At 51.2% G+C, this 12,479-nt stretch overlaps 1 protein-coding gene and 1 long non-coding RNA gene across 12 annotated transcripts in view; one reads left to right on the forward strand and one right to left on the reverse strand.

Moving 5' to 3' along the window:
- The window catches only part of CHST10 (carbohydrate sulfotransferase 10), a 31,109-nt gene extending 23,669 nt beyond the window's left edge, over positions 1-7,440 (forward strand). For all 3 annotated transcript variants that reach the window (XM_045550243.1, XM_045550242.1, XM_045550241.1), the window contains exons 6-8: positions 1,214-1,448; positions 3,667-3,772; positions 5,213-7,440. In XM_045550243.1, coding sequence (XP_045406199.1) covers positions 1,214-1,448; positions 3,667-3,772; positions 5,213-5,750 — 879 coding nt within the window. In that variant the 3' untranslated portion in view covers positions 5,751-7,440. The remainder of the gene's footprint in view (positions 1-1,213; positions 1,449-3,666; positions 3,773-5,212) is intronic.
- A 552-nt stretch (positions 7,441-7,992) lies between these two features.
- Positions 7,993-12,479, reverse strand: part of LOC123637253 — a 78,422-nt gene continuing 73,935 nt past the window's right edge. For 7 of the 9 annotated variants that reach the window (XR_006734786.1, XR_006734780.1, XR_006734782.1 and 4 more), the window contains one exon: positions 7,993-10,600. This is a non-coding gene — a long non-coding RNA (uncharacterized LOC123637253). The remainder of the gene's footprint in view (positions 10,601-12,479) is intronic. The other 2 variants (XR_006734781.1, XR_006734785.1) reach the window with 2 other exon arrangements.

Below are 12,479 nucleotides of genomic sequence, written 5' to 3' on the forward strand. Positions count from 1 at the left end.
CTTCAAGTAGGTGTCAGGACGCCCCAGGACATTTTTCCCTCTGCCAGGGAATCCCAGGAGATTCAGTTACACACTCTGGGGAGAAAGAATGCCCGGGACAAACATTATGGAGTGTAAGGGAGTTTGGTTATGGTAGATCCATGAAGGAAGAGTGGGGAGCTGGGCAGTGTTGTGGGAACCTTTGTTGTCCCAATATTTCCAATGTCCTTGTTCTTGTGTGTTCTAGAAGGCTTATGTCCTCCTCCCAATTTTGTAACTGACCCAGTCCCCAGGGAAGACATGTTGTTATAACTGCCCCATAAATGGATTGCCTGGAAAGGTTAGTGCATTTTAAGAGATATAACAAAAGCATTTTGATCCATTCAAGAAAGTTAATTGGGAGGGGCCATCTGCTTTGCAATCTTGGGAAGAAGTTCTGTATAGCTGTAAGGGGAGAAGGAGGTACAGCCGCAGAAGCAATTCCAAATGCTGAGAAACAGGGCCGCAGCTGGAGGACACCAAAGGAGTGGGGTCAGGCAGACAGCCCTGCAGTCCAGATGCTGCTCAGAGAACGAGGTGGTGTCAGCAGTGAGGGCATTTTAACTCACTGAGGATGCGGTCCCTGGCAGCTTGTGTGTGCGTCTCCCGGGCGTTCTTACTCCGCTGAGGCTGTCCTGGCGTCTCCACTGGATGCTGCAACTGACTCCAAGCAGAGTCAACACTCAACAGGCAGCTGTGACAGGAGTGACCCTGCCACCTAGCAAAGCAGCAGGAGTTTGAACTGTGCCAACGAAAGGCCTCCTAGGTCATAGGTATTCTCTTAGGTTCCAAGATGGCCCAGAGAGGCTGTGCCGTCATTTAGGATTTGAACTGTTTCATCTTTTGGGGGTTTGTTTGTTTTCCCTAGCAAGTGGATTCCAAACATCTTTTGGGGGGGCGGTTAAGTCAATCTCCTCTCAAGAAGGAAAGTCCAGTGAAGCAGGTTTGCTTCCATTTTCCTTGCCCACCATGCTGATTCATCTCCATGACTTCTCAGGGCCATGGGAAGCCCTGAGGAAGGCCTGGAAAGTGGCTGGGAACACTTGTTGTCACGCTGTGAAAAGGGGAGGAAGGATGAAAAGAAGGCCCAGATGGTGAGGAGGGGGGGACGGGCTGGCAGGAGTGGCTCCTGCTTGGTCTCTCTCCTGTGTCCTCCTAACCACCTTGTGCCTGTCTTGCCTCCTGTCACCTGCAGGTGACTGGAAAGGTGCTTCCTGACAGCCGGCTTGTTCAACCCCTGGTCTACATGGAGCGCCTGGAACTCATCAGAAACGTCTGCAGGGACGAAGCCCTGAAGAATCTCTCGCACACTGCTGTCTCCAAGTTTGTCCTGGACCGAATATTTGTCTGTGACAAGCACAAGATTCTTTTCTGCCAGACTCCCAAAGTGGGCAACACCCAATGGAAGAAAGTGCTGATCGTTCTAAATGGTACATGTGAGGCCAGGAAACGTTTGTCTGTGACGTCCAGGGCTGGCCTGGGGAGGGTCCCAGTGGCCTGGGCAGAGGACAGTGGAGAGGAGCCAAAGAAGGGGGTGGTTTCTCCTGAATGACTGGCAGCCCCACAAACAGTTCTCTGTTGTTGCTGCTTCCTATTAGCCTTGTACCTTGAAAATTGGTCGGGTCAGTATGGACACTGATTCTTTCCAAAGGGGCACAGGCAAGGTCAGGATCTCCTTGCCTTTCACAGCAGAATCCCCACCACAGGCAGTTGGCCCACCCCGTGGGTCTCTTGTCTTCTCTTCAGCTTCCTGAGCTGATTCTCACAGCCACATGCTCTGTCTGCAGTGAGTCAGGGGCCCTCACAGTCCCCTCTGCAGTGAGAAGGGCCCGTGCCTCAGAGCCTGTGAGACCCTGCCACAGGGCCTGGGGCCTCTGCACCTGCAGACACGTATTCTGTGCCAGCTGGTAGAAAGAAATTGTCTCCCATTTTACACTAAGCATCTGTATTCAGAGGATTTAGTCAGCTTGCTTCAGGACATCTGATGTTTGCTAGAGAACAAATTAGATCATCGAAAAGTGGCCTCATGCACTACAGTTTGGATTACTCACCACTCTTCAGGTACCATGTTTGTTTGCTTAAATTGCAATTAGTCTGAACTGACCCAAGATAATTATGGGCTCTGTCTACTAAATTCAGTTTCAAAAGGAACTTAGCTCCAGTTGACAGCATTGGGCCTCCCAGATTAGGAATCAGACCTTGGGGCCCTGAGGTGGGTGGCCCTGGGGCTCCTCGTCCTCCAGATGCTGCCCTCAGGGTCAGCGGTGGTCAGCGGTGGCTGCCGTTTGGCCTTTACACAAGTTGGTTGGGGGAGAAAAGGGTCTTGTGGTCACCGGGTATATAATTAATGTGCTCTGGAGTAGTCTGATCGCATACTGTGGTTTTGAAATTGGATAACAAAGTTACAAATCAAATTGAAAACAAGGACTATACAAAACAGTAACAAATAGGCGGCCCCAATGTGAAGTATCATACTTTAAAGAAGTAAACACCCACTTACAAGGGCAGGATGAAAATAGGAGTGGGCTTGCCAGGTCATATAACGAAGAAGCGGGCATTCCTTATGGCTGTCTTCAGTCATCCCTAGGTGCACCTGGACAGGGACAGGTCCGCGGGTGGGTCCAGGTGCAGATCCACAGAGCTGTCCTCTGCCATCCGCTTCAAAGCCAGTGCTCCTCTTTCTCATTTCACAGCCATCCACAGCACATGGCACAGAGTTCTGTGTGGGACTTAAACATCTGAGGGAGGAATGAGTGAAACAGACAAGGCTATGGCCACTGCTCAAATGGCCCAAGACAGACTGTTCCCTGCCAGGACTCTGATCTTAACGTGACAGGGTTAGCAGAAGGATGGATGTTAAGGTTTGCAGAGGCTTAGCTAAAACCTTCTTGGCATAATGACAACGTATTTCCATTTGTCTACATTGAGAAGAGTGAAAAACCTGCCCAGCCACCAGCCCTGGTTTGCCCTCCCAGGTTCCGTTGAGCAGCCTGGACCCAGCGCTGAGCCCGGATGACAGACTCTGGCTGCTGACGCTGCCTGCCGTCCCCTCAGACACGTCGTGTCCTCCTCTGACTCCTGTCTCAGATGTAGCACAGCTCCCACAACTTTAGCCAGAGTTTTCCAGCATCAGAAGTCTTTGCCACTTGCCAGTCTGGGGTGCTGCAAGGGTCCCTGAAAACCACTCTAGTCCTGGAGGATTCGGTGCCGGGGCCATGACGGTGCAGTGGGCATGGGTTCCACAGTCCTGCTCCCCTGGCATTTCCCCCCAGTCTCAGAGCAGCATAAGTATTGCTGGTGTTAGGAATTCTGTTTGCATGCAGCGATCTTCCTTTAATAGCAGATTTAGCCCAATTAGGTGCATTGCCAGGGACAGGCACTGCCAGTATTTCTACCCTTGGTCCTTCCTCCTTCCTCCCCAAATCATCAGTTTCCTCCAGTTAGCTTATGGATTCCCAAAAGCTTTACTTCACTGTCTCATCCTGCCGGCAGAAGCAGTTGGAATTCAAAGACCCAAATTTAGATATCAGGGGCAGGCTTGTCATGCATGCCGTGGGCAGCATGGGGCCCGAGGAAGGAGATGGACAGGCATCGTCTCAGGGTTGCACCAAGGCAGCCAACACACCTTCTGTTCTGCTTACTTCCCAGGAGCGTTTCCTTCCATTGAAGAGATCCCTGAAAGTGTAGTTCATGACCATGAGAAGAATGGCCTCCCTCGCCTCTCTTCCTTCAGCAATGCAGAAATTCAGAAGCGGTAAGAGTAGCTTCCTCAAATGGAAAGGGGGGATTTTGAAAACCTGAGAAGAAATTTTGAAAAACCCCAGGCTCGGTTCTGTACTTGCCAAGTGTTACGATTCGCTCCAAGGGCCGCTGGGGACTGTCGGTTTGTCGATGGGAAGTAGCCAAGCATATGCCCAGCATTCAGCGCACTTAAACTCAGATCCTTACTCGAATTTCTGAACGTGTTCTCCAGCTTTATCATCACACAGTCCATTAAAATGACATTTTATTAATAGAAATGAGTGGTCAACCTTGTTCTGCTTTGGTATTGTTAAGTTTTGTGGGTTTCTTGCTGAATATGATCTTTGCTTTGTAAGAAAGGGATTTGGGTTGGAGAGACCCCACTGAGCATTTTGTTTTCTCAGAGGCCTTGTGCCTGCCACCGTGGGAACTGCCTCCAGAGTGGTGTCCTGGGCTGGACCCACACAGGCAGGGCCAAGAGACAGACCCTTGATTGCAGCAAGGGTGGAATCCTTAGCTGACAGATGGGAAAGTTCCCCATATGAGCTATCAGATGGCCCCGTGGAGCAAAAGAATGCAGAAGGCAGTGCCTGCCAGGCCGTCAGCGGGGCCTGCCCTCCCTTGCCCTACACGGCGTCTGGCCCTGGCTGATTCAGTCTGCCCAACTCTCCAGACCCTTACGAGAAGTGCTCCTAGGGGAGGTGCCCTCTCATCACCTAAGCGCTTCATAGGGCTTTTGTGAGACTCCACTAAGACACACAAAGTGAGGAAAGCCGTTTCTGGTGTGTGGTAAGCACACCTTCATGCACTGATGGCATCGGTGTCCTTGTCATTATCACTGCTGCTGTCCCTCCTTGCCAGGACCGCTGCTCTGCTGCTGCCCTGCTGGCCGCTCGCCAGGCCACCACTCCCGCCGGCTGTAGGACAAAGCCTCGCTCTCCATTTTCTCATGCCCCCCCCCCCCCCCCGTTCCCTCTTACTTTTCCTTCCCCTGGCAATTTTGAGTCAAATATTTAAAGATACGCCCTTAAAGTAACTTCCTCTGGTCTCAGCTATTCCTGATTCACTCAGAGTTCCTGCCCTTATAATTTTCTGCCCAGGAACAAAACTTTAAACATTCTTGAAGTTTTGAATTATTCAAGTAAAGCAAAACACAGATTAAATAGATGTCTTTACAGTGACCCCCTAGCATGAGTACTGTGGCCCCCCAGGATGAGTACTGTGGCCTTGGACACTCAAGATTTTCCAAGCCTCCATTTCTTCACCTGTAAAATGGGTTAATCCACAAAGTCTCGGGGTAGGTCTAATAAGCGATGCGTGGCAGGGCTTTGCCCAAGTGAGGGTTCAGCAAATGGCAGCAGCTGCTCTGTTTGTTCTTCACTCTTCCCACCCTCTCCACCATTACCTCTAGTGGCATCGAGTTAACCCTGTTTGTTCTCATCTTTTTCCTTAGCTTGAAAACATACTTCAAGTTTTTTATCGTAAGAGATCCCTTTGAAAGACTTATTTCTGCATTTAAGGATAAGTTTGTGCACAATCCCCGGTTTGAACCTTGGTATAGACATGAGATTGCCCCTGGCATCATCAGAAAATACAGGAGGAACCGGACAGAGACCCGGGGGATCCAGTTTGAAGATTTTGTGCGCTACCTGGGTGATCCAAACCACAGGTGGCTAGACCTTCAGTTTGGGGACCACATCATTCACTGGGTGACATATGTGGAACTCTGTGCACCCTGCGAGATAAAGTACAGTGTGATTGGACACCACGAGACCCTGGAGGACGATGCCCCATACATCTTAAAGGAAGCCGGCATAGACCACCTGGTATCCTACCCAACCATCCCTCCGGGCATTACAGTGTATAATAGAACCAAGGTGGAGCACTATTTTCTGGGCATCAGCAAACGAGACATCCGGCGGCTGTATGCGCGTTTTGAAGGAGACTTTAAGCTCTTTGGGTATCAGAAACCAGATTTTTTGCTAAACTAATGCATAGGACCAGCAGATTCACGTATCTTTGTTAGACCGGGGGCTAACCAGATGGAGGTCTGAGCACAGGAATGACACTTCCTCCAGCTCACTGCTCCTTTTAGAACTCCCGAGGGCTCCCATGGGCCTGTGAGCACGATGGCAAATGACACTGACCCTGACTGTTATGACTCAGTTTGGATATAAGATGCACTGAGGGCCCCGTACCACCCCCACCACCAGTGTCATTAGGATGCTGCTGGCCTTCGCTGTCCTCAGAGGAGAGAAAAGACTAAACATTTGCATCTGACAGACCCATGGGGAGGAACACTACACAGCATCAGGAGCTACCTCCCTCGGCCATCAAAGGGGACACAGCTGGGGCTCTGCTGGCTGGTCAGGGGTGTCCTGCCTGTCACCAGGGGATTGCAGGAATGGCACCCAGCACTTGCAGGAGGGATGGAGAAGCCAAGGGGCTGCACAAATCACAGAAGCTCACACAGCATCACATCTAGGAACAAAGTGACACCTCTGGCTTTCATCTCGGTGCTGCTGTGATCGTGGAGGCAGACCATTCTTTCATGATGACTGTGTTCCTGTGACATTCAGTGGGGCCCCGAGGGTGGTTTCCAGCAGCCCGTGTTTTCAGAATCCATGCCTGCTAACGCTGGCCTGTGTTCCTGAGCCTCATCTGCCAAGCGCCTCTCTCACTCACCACGAGAGATACAATTTTGGAAAGTGAGGGGAATTTCCCCCCGAGAGGAGGAACATCTTTGGGGGCCGTAAAAGGAACATGGCATGGGAAAGGGAGAGCTGGGTGGGCCTTGGGGCTCAGGCTGCTGTGGATTTGAGCACGTCTGTCCTGACTTGTCCTGCCTGGGTGGGCAGCATGGGGTGTCCGCCTGTCTCCCCCAGGGACATCCAAGCACTAGTAAGGGCAGCGTGCCAGCATCTCAGAACTCAGTGCAGTTTAGACATTTCAATTCTTTTCATCTCAGCAAAACCCATACCACAGGGCCCATTTCTGCTAATGCCACCGTCCTATACTCCATGGCTAGCAGTTGGGCAATCAGGCTCACCAGCAATAACATCCTGGCTGAGGCAGGCTCCAGTAACGTGTCTTCCAGGCACCGAGGCAGGCCCCAGTGAGGAGCAAGCCACAGCGACGCAGCTGCCGTCCAGCAGCCAGGGCCGTGGAGAGACGACAGGACGGTTTCCTAGGGCGCGTCCCCAGCGCTCAGGGGTGCACGGCACCGCTGAACCCGGGGCAGGAGGAGTGAGCTGGGCTTTTCCTAAAAGCAGCCTCAACCTTCCTTTTCTCAAAATGATTTCCTGAATATGTAAATGTGAAAGTAAAATAAAATTTAAAACGTGCCAAACCTGACATGGGCTGCAGTTCCTAGGGCAGGTGCTCCCAGGCACTAGTTCCCCTGTCCCCAGGCCGGTGACGGGCAGACAGGCCTGGGCACACGCAGGCTGCTCAGGACCGACCTCCAGAGGGCAGCGGCCCTGCCTTGCGTCCGTCCTCAACTGACTCAGCAAGGATGTGACATGGGGGTTGTTTTCCTATAGGTTTTAGCAGAGTCTTGTTAAAATTTCAGACCTAATGAGCTGATTGATTACCTCTTTCCTGTTTGAAATGTAACAGTGTTGAATAATGTATGTGAATTTAAGGCCTTAAAGTTAGTCCTAATTAAAATAGCATTTTCTCTCAGAAGCAAAAGGTTGGCCACCTGGGTTGGTTGTGTTTTTTTTCCTGCCTATTGGCATTCGGGTTAATTTCCTAACATATTTTGTTGAACAAGTAGAGATTGCTGCCAGAGTGCCTCCTGCACGTGTCACAGTATGTCCAGAACAAGGACACCCCACCCTCGCCCCTAGCTGTGGCGCTTGGCCCCATGCCCAGTTCCTGGACAGCGCCCCCCCCCCAGTGGGGCAGCCCCTCCACCGCCACGGAGGTCCCCAGACTTTCTTCTGAGTCCTCAGAATCCGCTTCCTCCCTTCTCAGCCCTAAAGCATGTGGTCCTTCTCCCTCTGCCCGAGTCACCACTACAGCCTGGGGACTCTGATCCCGGCTGGGCCCCCTCAGGAGTGAGGCCGGGGCTGGGGGCGCAGTCCACCCCCAGGCAGCAACACCCGGGAAGGGGCAGCCGGGGGCTGGAGAGGACAGGCCCCCTGGGCAGTCTCTGCAGTCTGGGAGCCTGGGTGTGAAAGAGACATAAGCAGCCGCTCTGCCTCTAAAAAGTGGTCTTATAGCCAGGAGGGCAATTTCTAAATTTCAAAGTTTAATAATATTAGTTGACTTAACGGGTCTGTGTCATTAATTGCTTCTCTTGCTGGAGTTCGCTCCTTCTCACACGTTTCAGGTTTACTGGTTGTGTTGAGAACCATTACAGTGCAGTGTCCACGGCCGAGACGAGACCTGATTTTCAGAGTGGCTGACTGGGTCCATGCCGAGGTGTCCCGATCACTGTGTGCAGGGGACCCAGGTGGCCTCCAGGTTCCTGGAAGAAGAGCCTCCCACCAGGAGGGAGTCCCAGAGGGTTACTGCGGGACGATGCAGCCCCGACCCCCACTTCCCCACTCTAAACCCCAGCATGGGTTGCTCCGCCAAGATGTCCAGACAAGGGGACCAGCAGAAGCCTGGAGCAGAAGGGGAAAAATGATCATGGCAGCACATAAGTATGAGGCAAAGCCAGCCTGCCATCTATCTGACTAAATTTAAATTACTCAACATATGTTTTCCAAGTCCCTTGGACATGCCATGCCCTGCACAGGAGGTGGGGTTCCAGAGCTAAGCAGAACCACGGGCTCCCAGAAGGGGCCTGGGAGGTGCTGGGACAGGGCCGCACCGGTCCGGTCGAGTTGAGGGAGAAGGCTCCTGGCAGAGTTGGCAGGCCCACGGGGGAGGATTATAGAAGGTGTAGCCAACAGGGGAGGACCCCCAAGGATGCAGCTGTATTCAGGGCATGGCAGATGGGTCAGCGGCGGTTAACTTAGGAGTCCAGGCAGGGGAAGACTGGGCAGCATCACAGAGGGTCTCAAGGGGTATGCTAGGTCTGTGGCCTTAAAACATGCCGTCTTGGGCATGTATCTGAGTTTATTAATTGCTAGCAAAGTGACAAGAGTGCACCATCTCAGGGCATGGAGACAGAAGAGCTGAAAGCCAGCATGTGAACAGAAAGAGCTCATTAGAAAAGCAGCCAGTTAGGAAAGGGTCCCAGGTTCGCTTAAGAGGCTCAGAAAAGTATCACATTCCTATCAGACTTCACAGAAGAAACCAGGAGCAGGCTGGTCCAAGATGCCCTGTATTGTTCTTTCATTTCTGATTGACAGATACTAAGAGGGAGAGAATAAGGTTCTTCTGACGCTGCAAATCGGCCTCTGGAGGCCTCGGCCCAGCAGTGCCAAGGCTGGGAGGAGCAGGGAGGGGAAGGGCATTATGGGGTGGGAGCTCTGACCTTGCTCAGACTTCTGCCAGGGCCTTTCTCCCGCTACAAGGAAAGAAGCAGCATAAACAGAATGGCAGTTTCTTAGGGTGGGGACAACTTTCTTTATCTGAGCGTAGTTAGTGGAGCATCAGCTCAGCTTTCTCCACAGAGATCTGTGCGTTGTGGGGAGAACCTGAGCAGTGCCAGGTGCAACAGCCCGGGGAGCAATCCTGGCCCCACACACAGATGCTCTGGGGGGCCCCTCCCCTTTCAGGGAGAGCCCCGGCAGGCAGCCCGAGCTCCTGGGAGAAGAGGCAGAGGTGGAGTGTTCTAGCCTGTGGCAAGGTGTGCCATGGACCTAGACCAGGGACGTTTGGGGAACTTGAAGAGTTCAGGGTGGCCGACCTGCTGCTGATGAGGGTGAAGGCGGCACAGAGGAGGCAGGACTCTTCAGGGGCCAGGTGGTGCATTCAGGACCGTGGGCTTTATCTTACATGTGCACCCAGCCATGGAGAGGTCTTAACTAACACAGGGCTCTGATCTGTCCTGGAGAAAGTTCATGGGGGCCACAGTGGGGAGAACAAGTTGGAGAAAATAAAAACCTGAGGCTGGGAGACCTGCCGACAGGCTGGTACAGCCACCCAAGGGAGACGGTGGTGACTGTGCTAGGGGGGTTGCAGTGGGCGGAGAGAGTGCAGAAGAGGCAGAGGGTGTGACCAGCGCCCTGGACCAGCCTGACCTCTGGACACGTGAGGGCAAAGGGTGCGGCCCACACTGAGGAGGGCCAAGCAGAGTGCAATGGGGAATTGGAATAGACCAGGGTTCAGCACGGGGTAGGGGGAGGGGAGAGGAGGGTGTGTCCCCATGACTGGAGGAGGGCTGTTCACCATAGGGAAGCATAGCAAGTTGGTGCCTAGAGGGGGCGTGGCTGTACTCTGCAGGCAAGTTTGGCGCCATTATTTAGGTATTGGAGGATTTAATTTTATTATGGGAATTTAAAAATACATGCCCAAGTAAAATAGTCACTGACCTCCAGTTAGCTCTCAGCTTCAGCAATTTTCATGACATGTTCCCTTTCGCATTTCATCTGCCCCTTGTCCTGCTCACTCGGTGGCCTGAACGGTGCACACACCCAGGAGGCTCAGATTGGGATTTGAGCCCCAGCACCTTGACAGCAGACCCCACAAGAGTGACTCCGAGCTACATGATGCTGACTCAGATCCATTGTTTTCACCCTGATGTTCTTCCGGTTTCACTGCTCTTCATTCACTGACCACAGACTGAGGGCCTCATATGGCATAGTCCCCCCACTCCGTGGTACCCATCAGCTTCCCTTGGCTTCTTGGCTTGGCTCTCCCATTCACCAGTGTCTATTCCAACCTTCTCCATTTTCTCCAACTTCCACTCTACTCTCTTACTGTCAGCAGATGATCTCGTCCCCTGCAGAGAAAACAGATGCCCTTGGATGAGCACTTCTCCAGCACCTTGGTGTTAAATCTGCACACTCTCTGCATCACACGTCCCTCTGCCTTAGCCTTCCCTGGGTCTAGCACAGTGGGAGGGCTGTGCCCCCTACTTCCCACCATCACTCCAGGCCCCTCCCCTCCTGCCCCTGAGCTACACTCCCTCTGTTCTCTCTGTTGTCTGCACCCCTTCCCCCACCTGGCTCTCTCCCAGCAGCACTCTGTGTTTCCAGGGTTCTCTCCAATCTGAAAAGCCCCACCCCAGACAGAGCACTGCCCTCATTCAGCAGCCCCCACTTGTGACAGTCGTCGGGTTCAAAATGGAGCCAGGCAAAGGCACGAAAGGAGGGCTATCACACAGGATCTGCCTGATAATAAAACAAATCCTGTAGGATAATCCATTTAAGTGGGTGGAGTCGGCAGAAGCCATGGTGTCGCGGTGAAACGATGGCAAGGAATCTTTCCAGCTTACTACACAAGTCACACAAGGACAGCTGGCAGCACCAGGACAGCTAGCCACTCATCCCAGAATGCCTGCCTGACACAATTTCCTAAACCCAGTCCAAGGAAACAGCCCGCTGAGACTTTAGAATGACGAGTTTGACCTTGTATAACTGCTGTCGGTCAGCAATCAGAGCACGCCAGCTCCCCAAGGACACCGCAGGCACCAGTGAACTTTCTTTCAAAACAACTTGCATAATTTTTCTCTTTCCCCACAAAACAAAAATTTCCCTTTGTTCTTCAGACATACCAGAGGCCACCCAGGTCACTGTGTACGTCCTGAACTGCAATTCTGATTTTTGTATATTCCCAAATAAAATCTTTAGCTTAGAGATTTTTTATTTGATATTGTCACACCCAAAACTTAATACTATAGTCCTCCTTCACTGTCTACATTTCTTCACCTCCCAGTCACTGCGTAATCCACTACACCCTGCCTTCTGCTGACTCCACTGGCTTCAGTGGAATTTCCCTATGGGTGTGTAATAATTCCTGTTTCATTCCCAGTGTTACTGTGTTGTGTCTTCTCTTCATCTTGTCAGTCTTGGTAGAGGTTTATTAATGTTAATTTTTTTGAATAACCAGATTTTGTTTTATTGATTTTTTTTCTATTTTCAATTTCATTGGTTTCTGCTCTGATCTTTATTTTTGGCTTCTACTTGCTTTGGATTTATTTTACTCTTTGTTTCCTAGTTTCTTGCGGCAGGAACTTTGACAATTGATTCAAAACCTTTCCTTATTTATAATGTAACCATTTGGTGCTATAGATATCCTTGTCTGCACCATGTTAGCTGCATCCCACATATCCTGACATGTGATTTTGTTTTCATTTAGTTCTCTGTATTTTTAAAATTTCCTTTAAGACTTTGTTACTCGTGGATTAAGGGATTATCTAGAAGTTAGAGATCTCCAACTGTTCAGAGATTTTCCTGTTGTCTTTCTGTTACTGATTTTTAGTTTGATTCCATTAGTCAGAAAACATATTCTGCACGATTTCGATTATGTTCAATTTGTTGAGGTTTGTTTTGAGCCCCGACTATGGACTGTCTTGGTGATTATGGGTTCTTGGATGAAGCATGTGCATTCATTCAGCTTTGTTGGATGGAGTTAATACTCCCTTTTTGAAATACTGACTTTCCTCAGCTTCTGATACACGCCCCTGGGTTTTCTTACACCTTGCTGGCCATCTGTTTTCTAGATTCCTTTCCTCTGCCCACCCTTTAATTTTTATTGTTTCTCCGTATTTTAAAGCCAGGATATCTTCTGTTACCATTCTCCCTGGGCAAAGATGTGTACTTGCAGATCTTCACTTACCACCTATATGAAAATACAAGCCCTGTGAGGACCCAAGAACT

Source organism: Lemur catta, chromosome 4, assembly GCF_020740605.2.
Source record: "Lemur catta isolate mLemCat1 chromosome 4, mLemCat1.pri, whole genome shotgun sequence".
NCBI lineage: Eukaryota > Metazoa > Chordata > Mammalia > Primates > Lemuridae > Lemur > Lemur catta.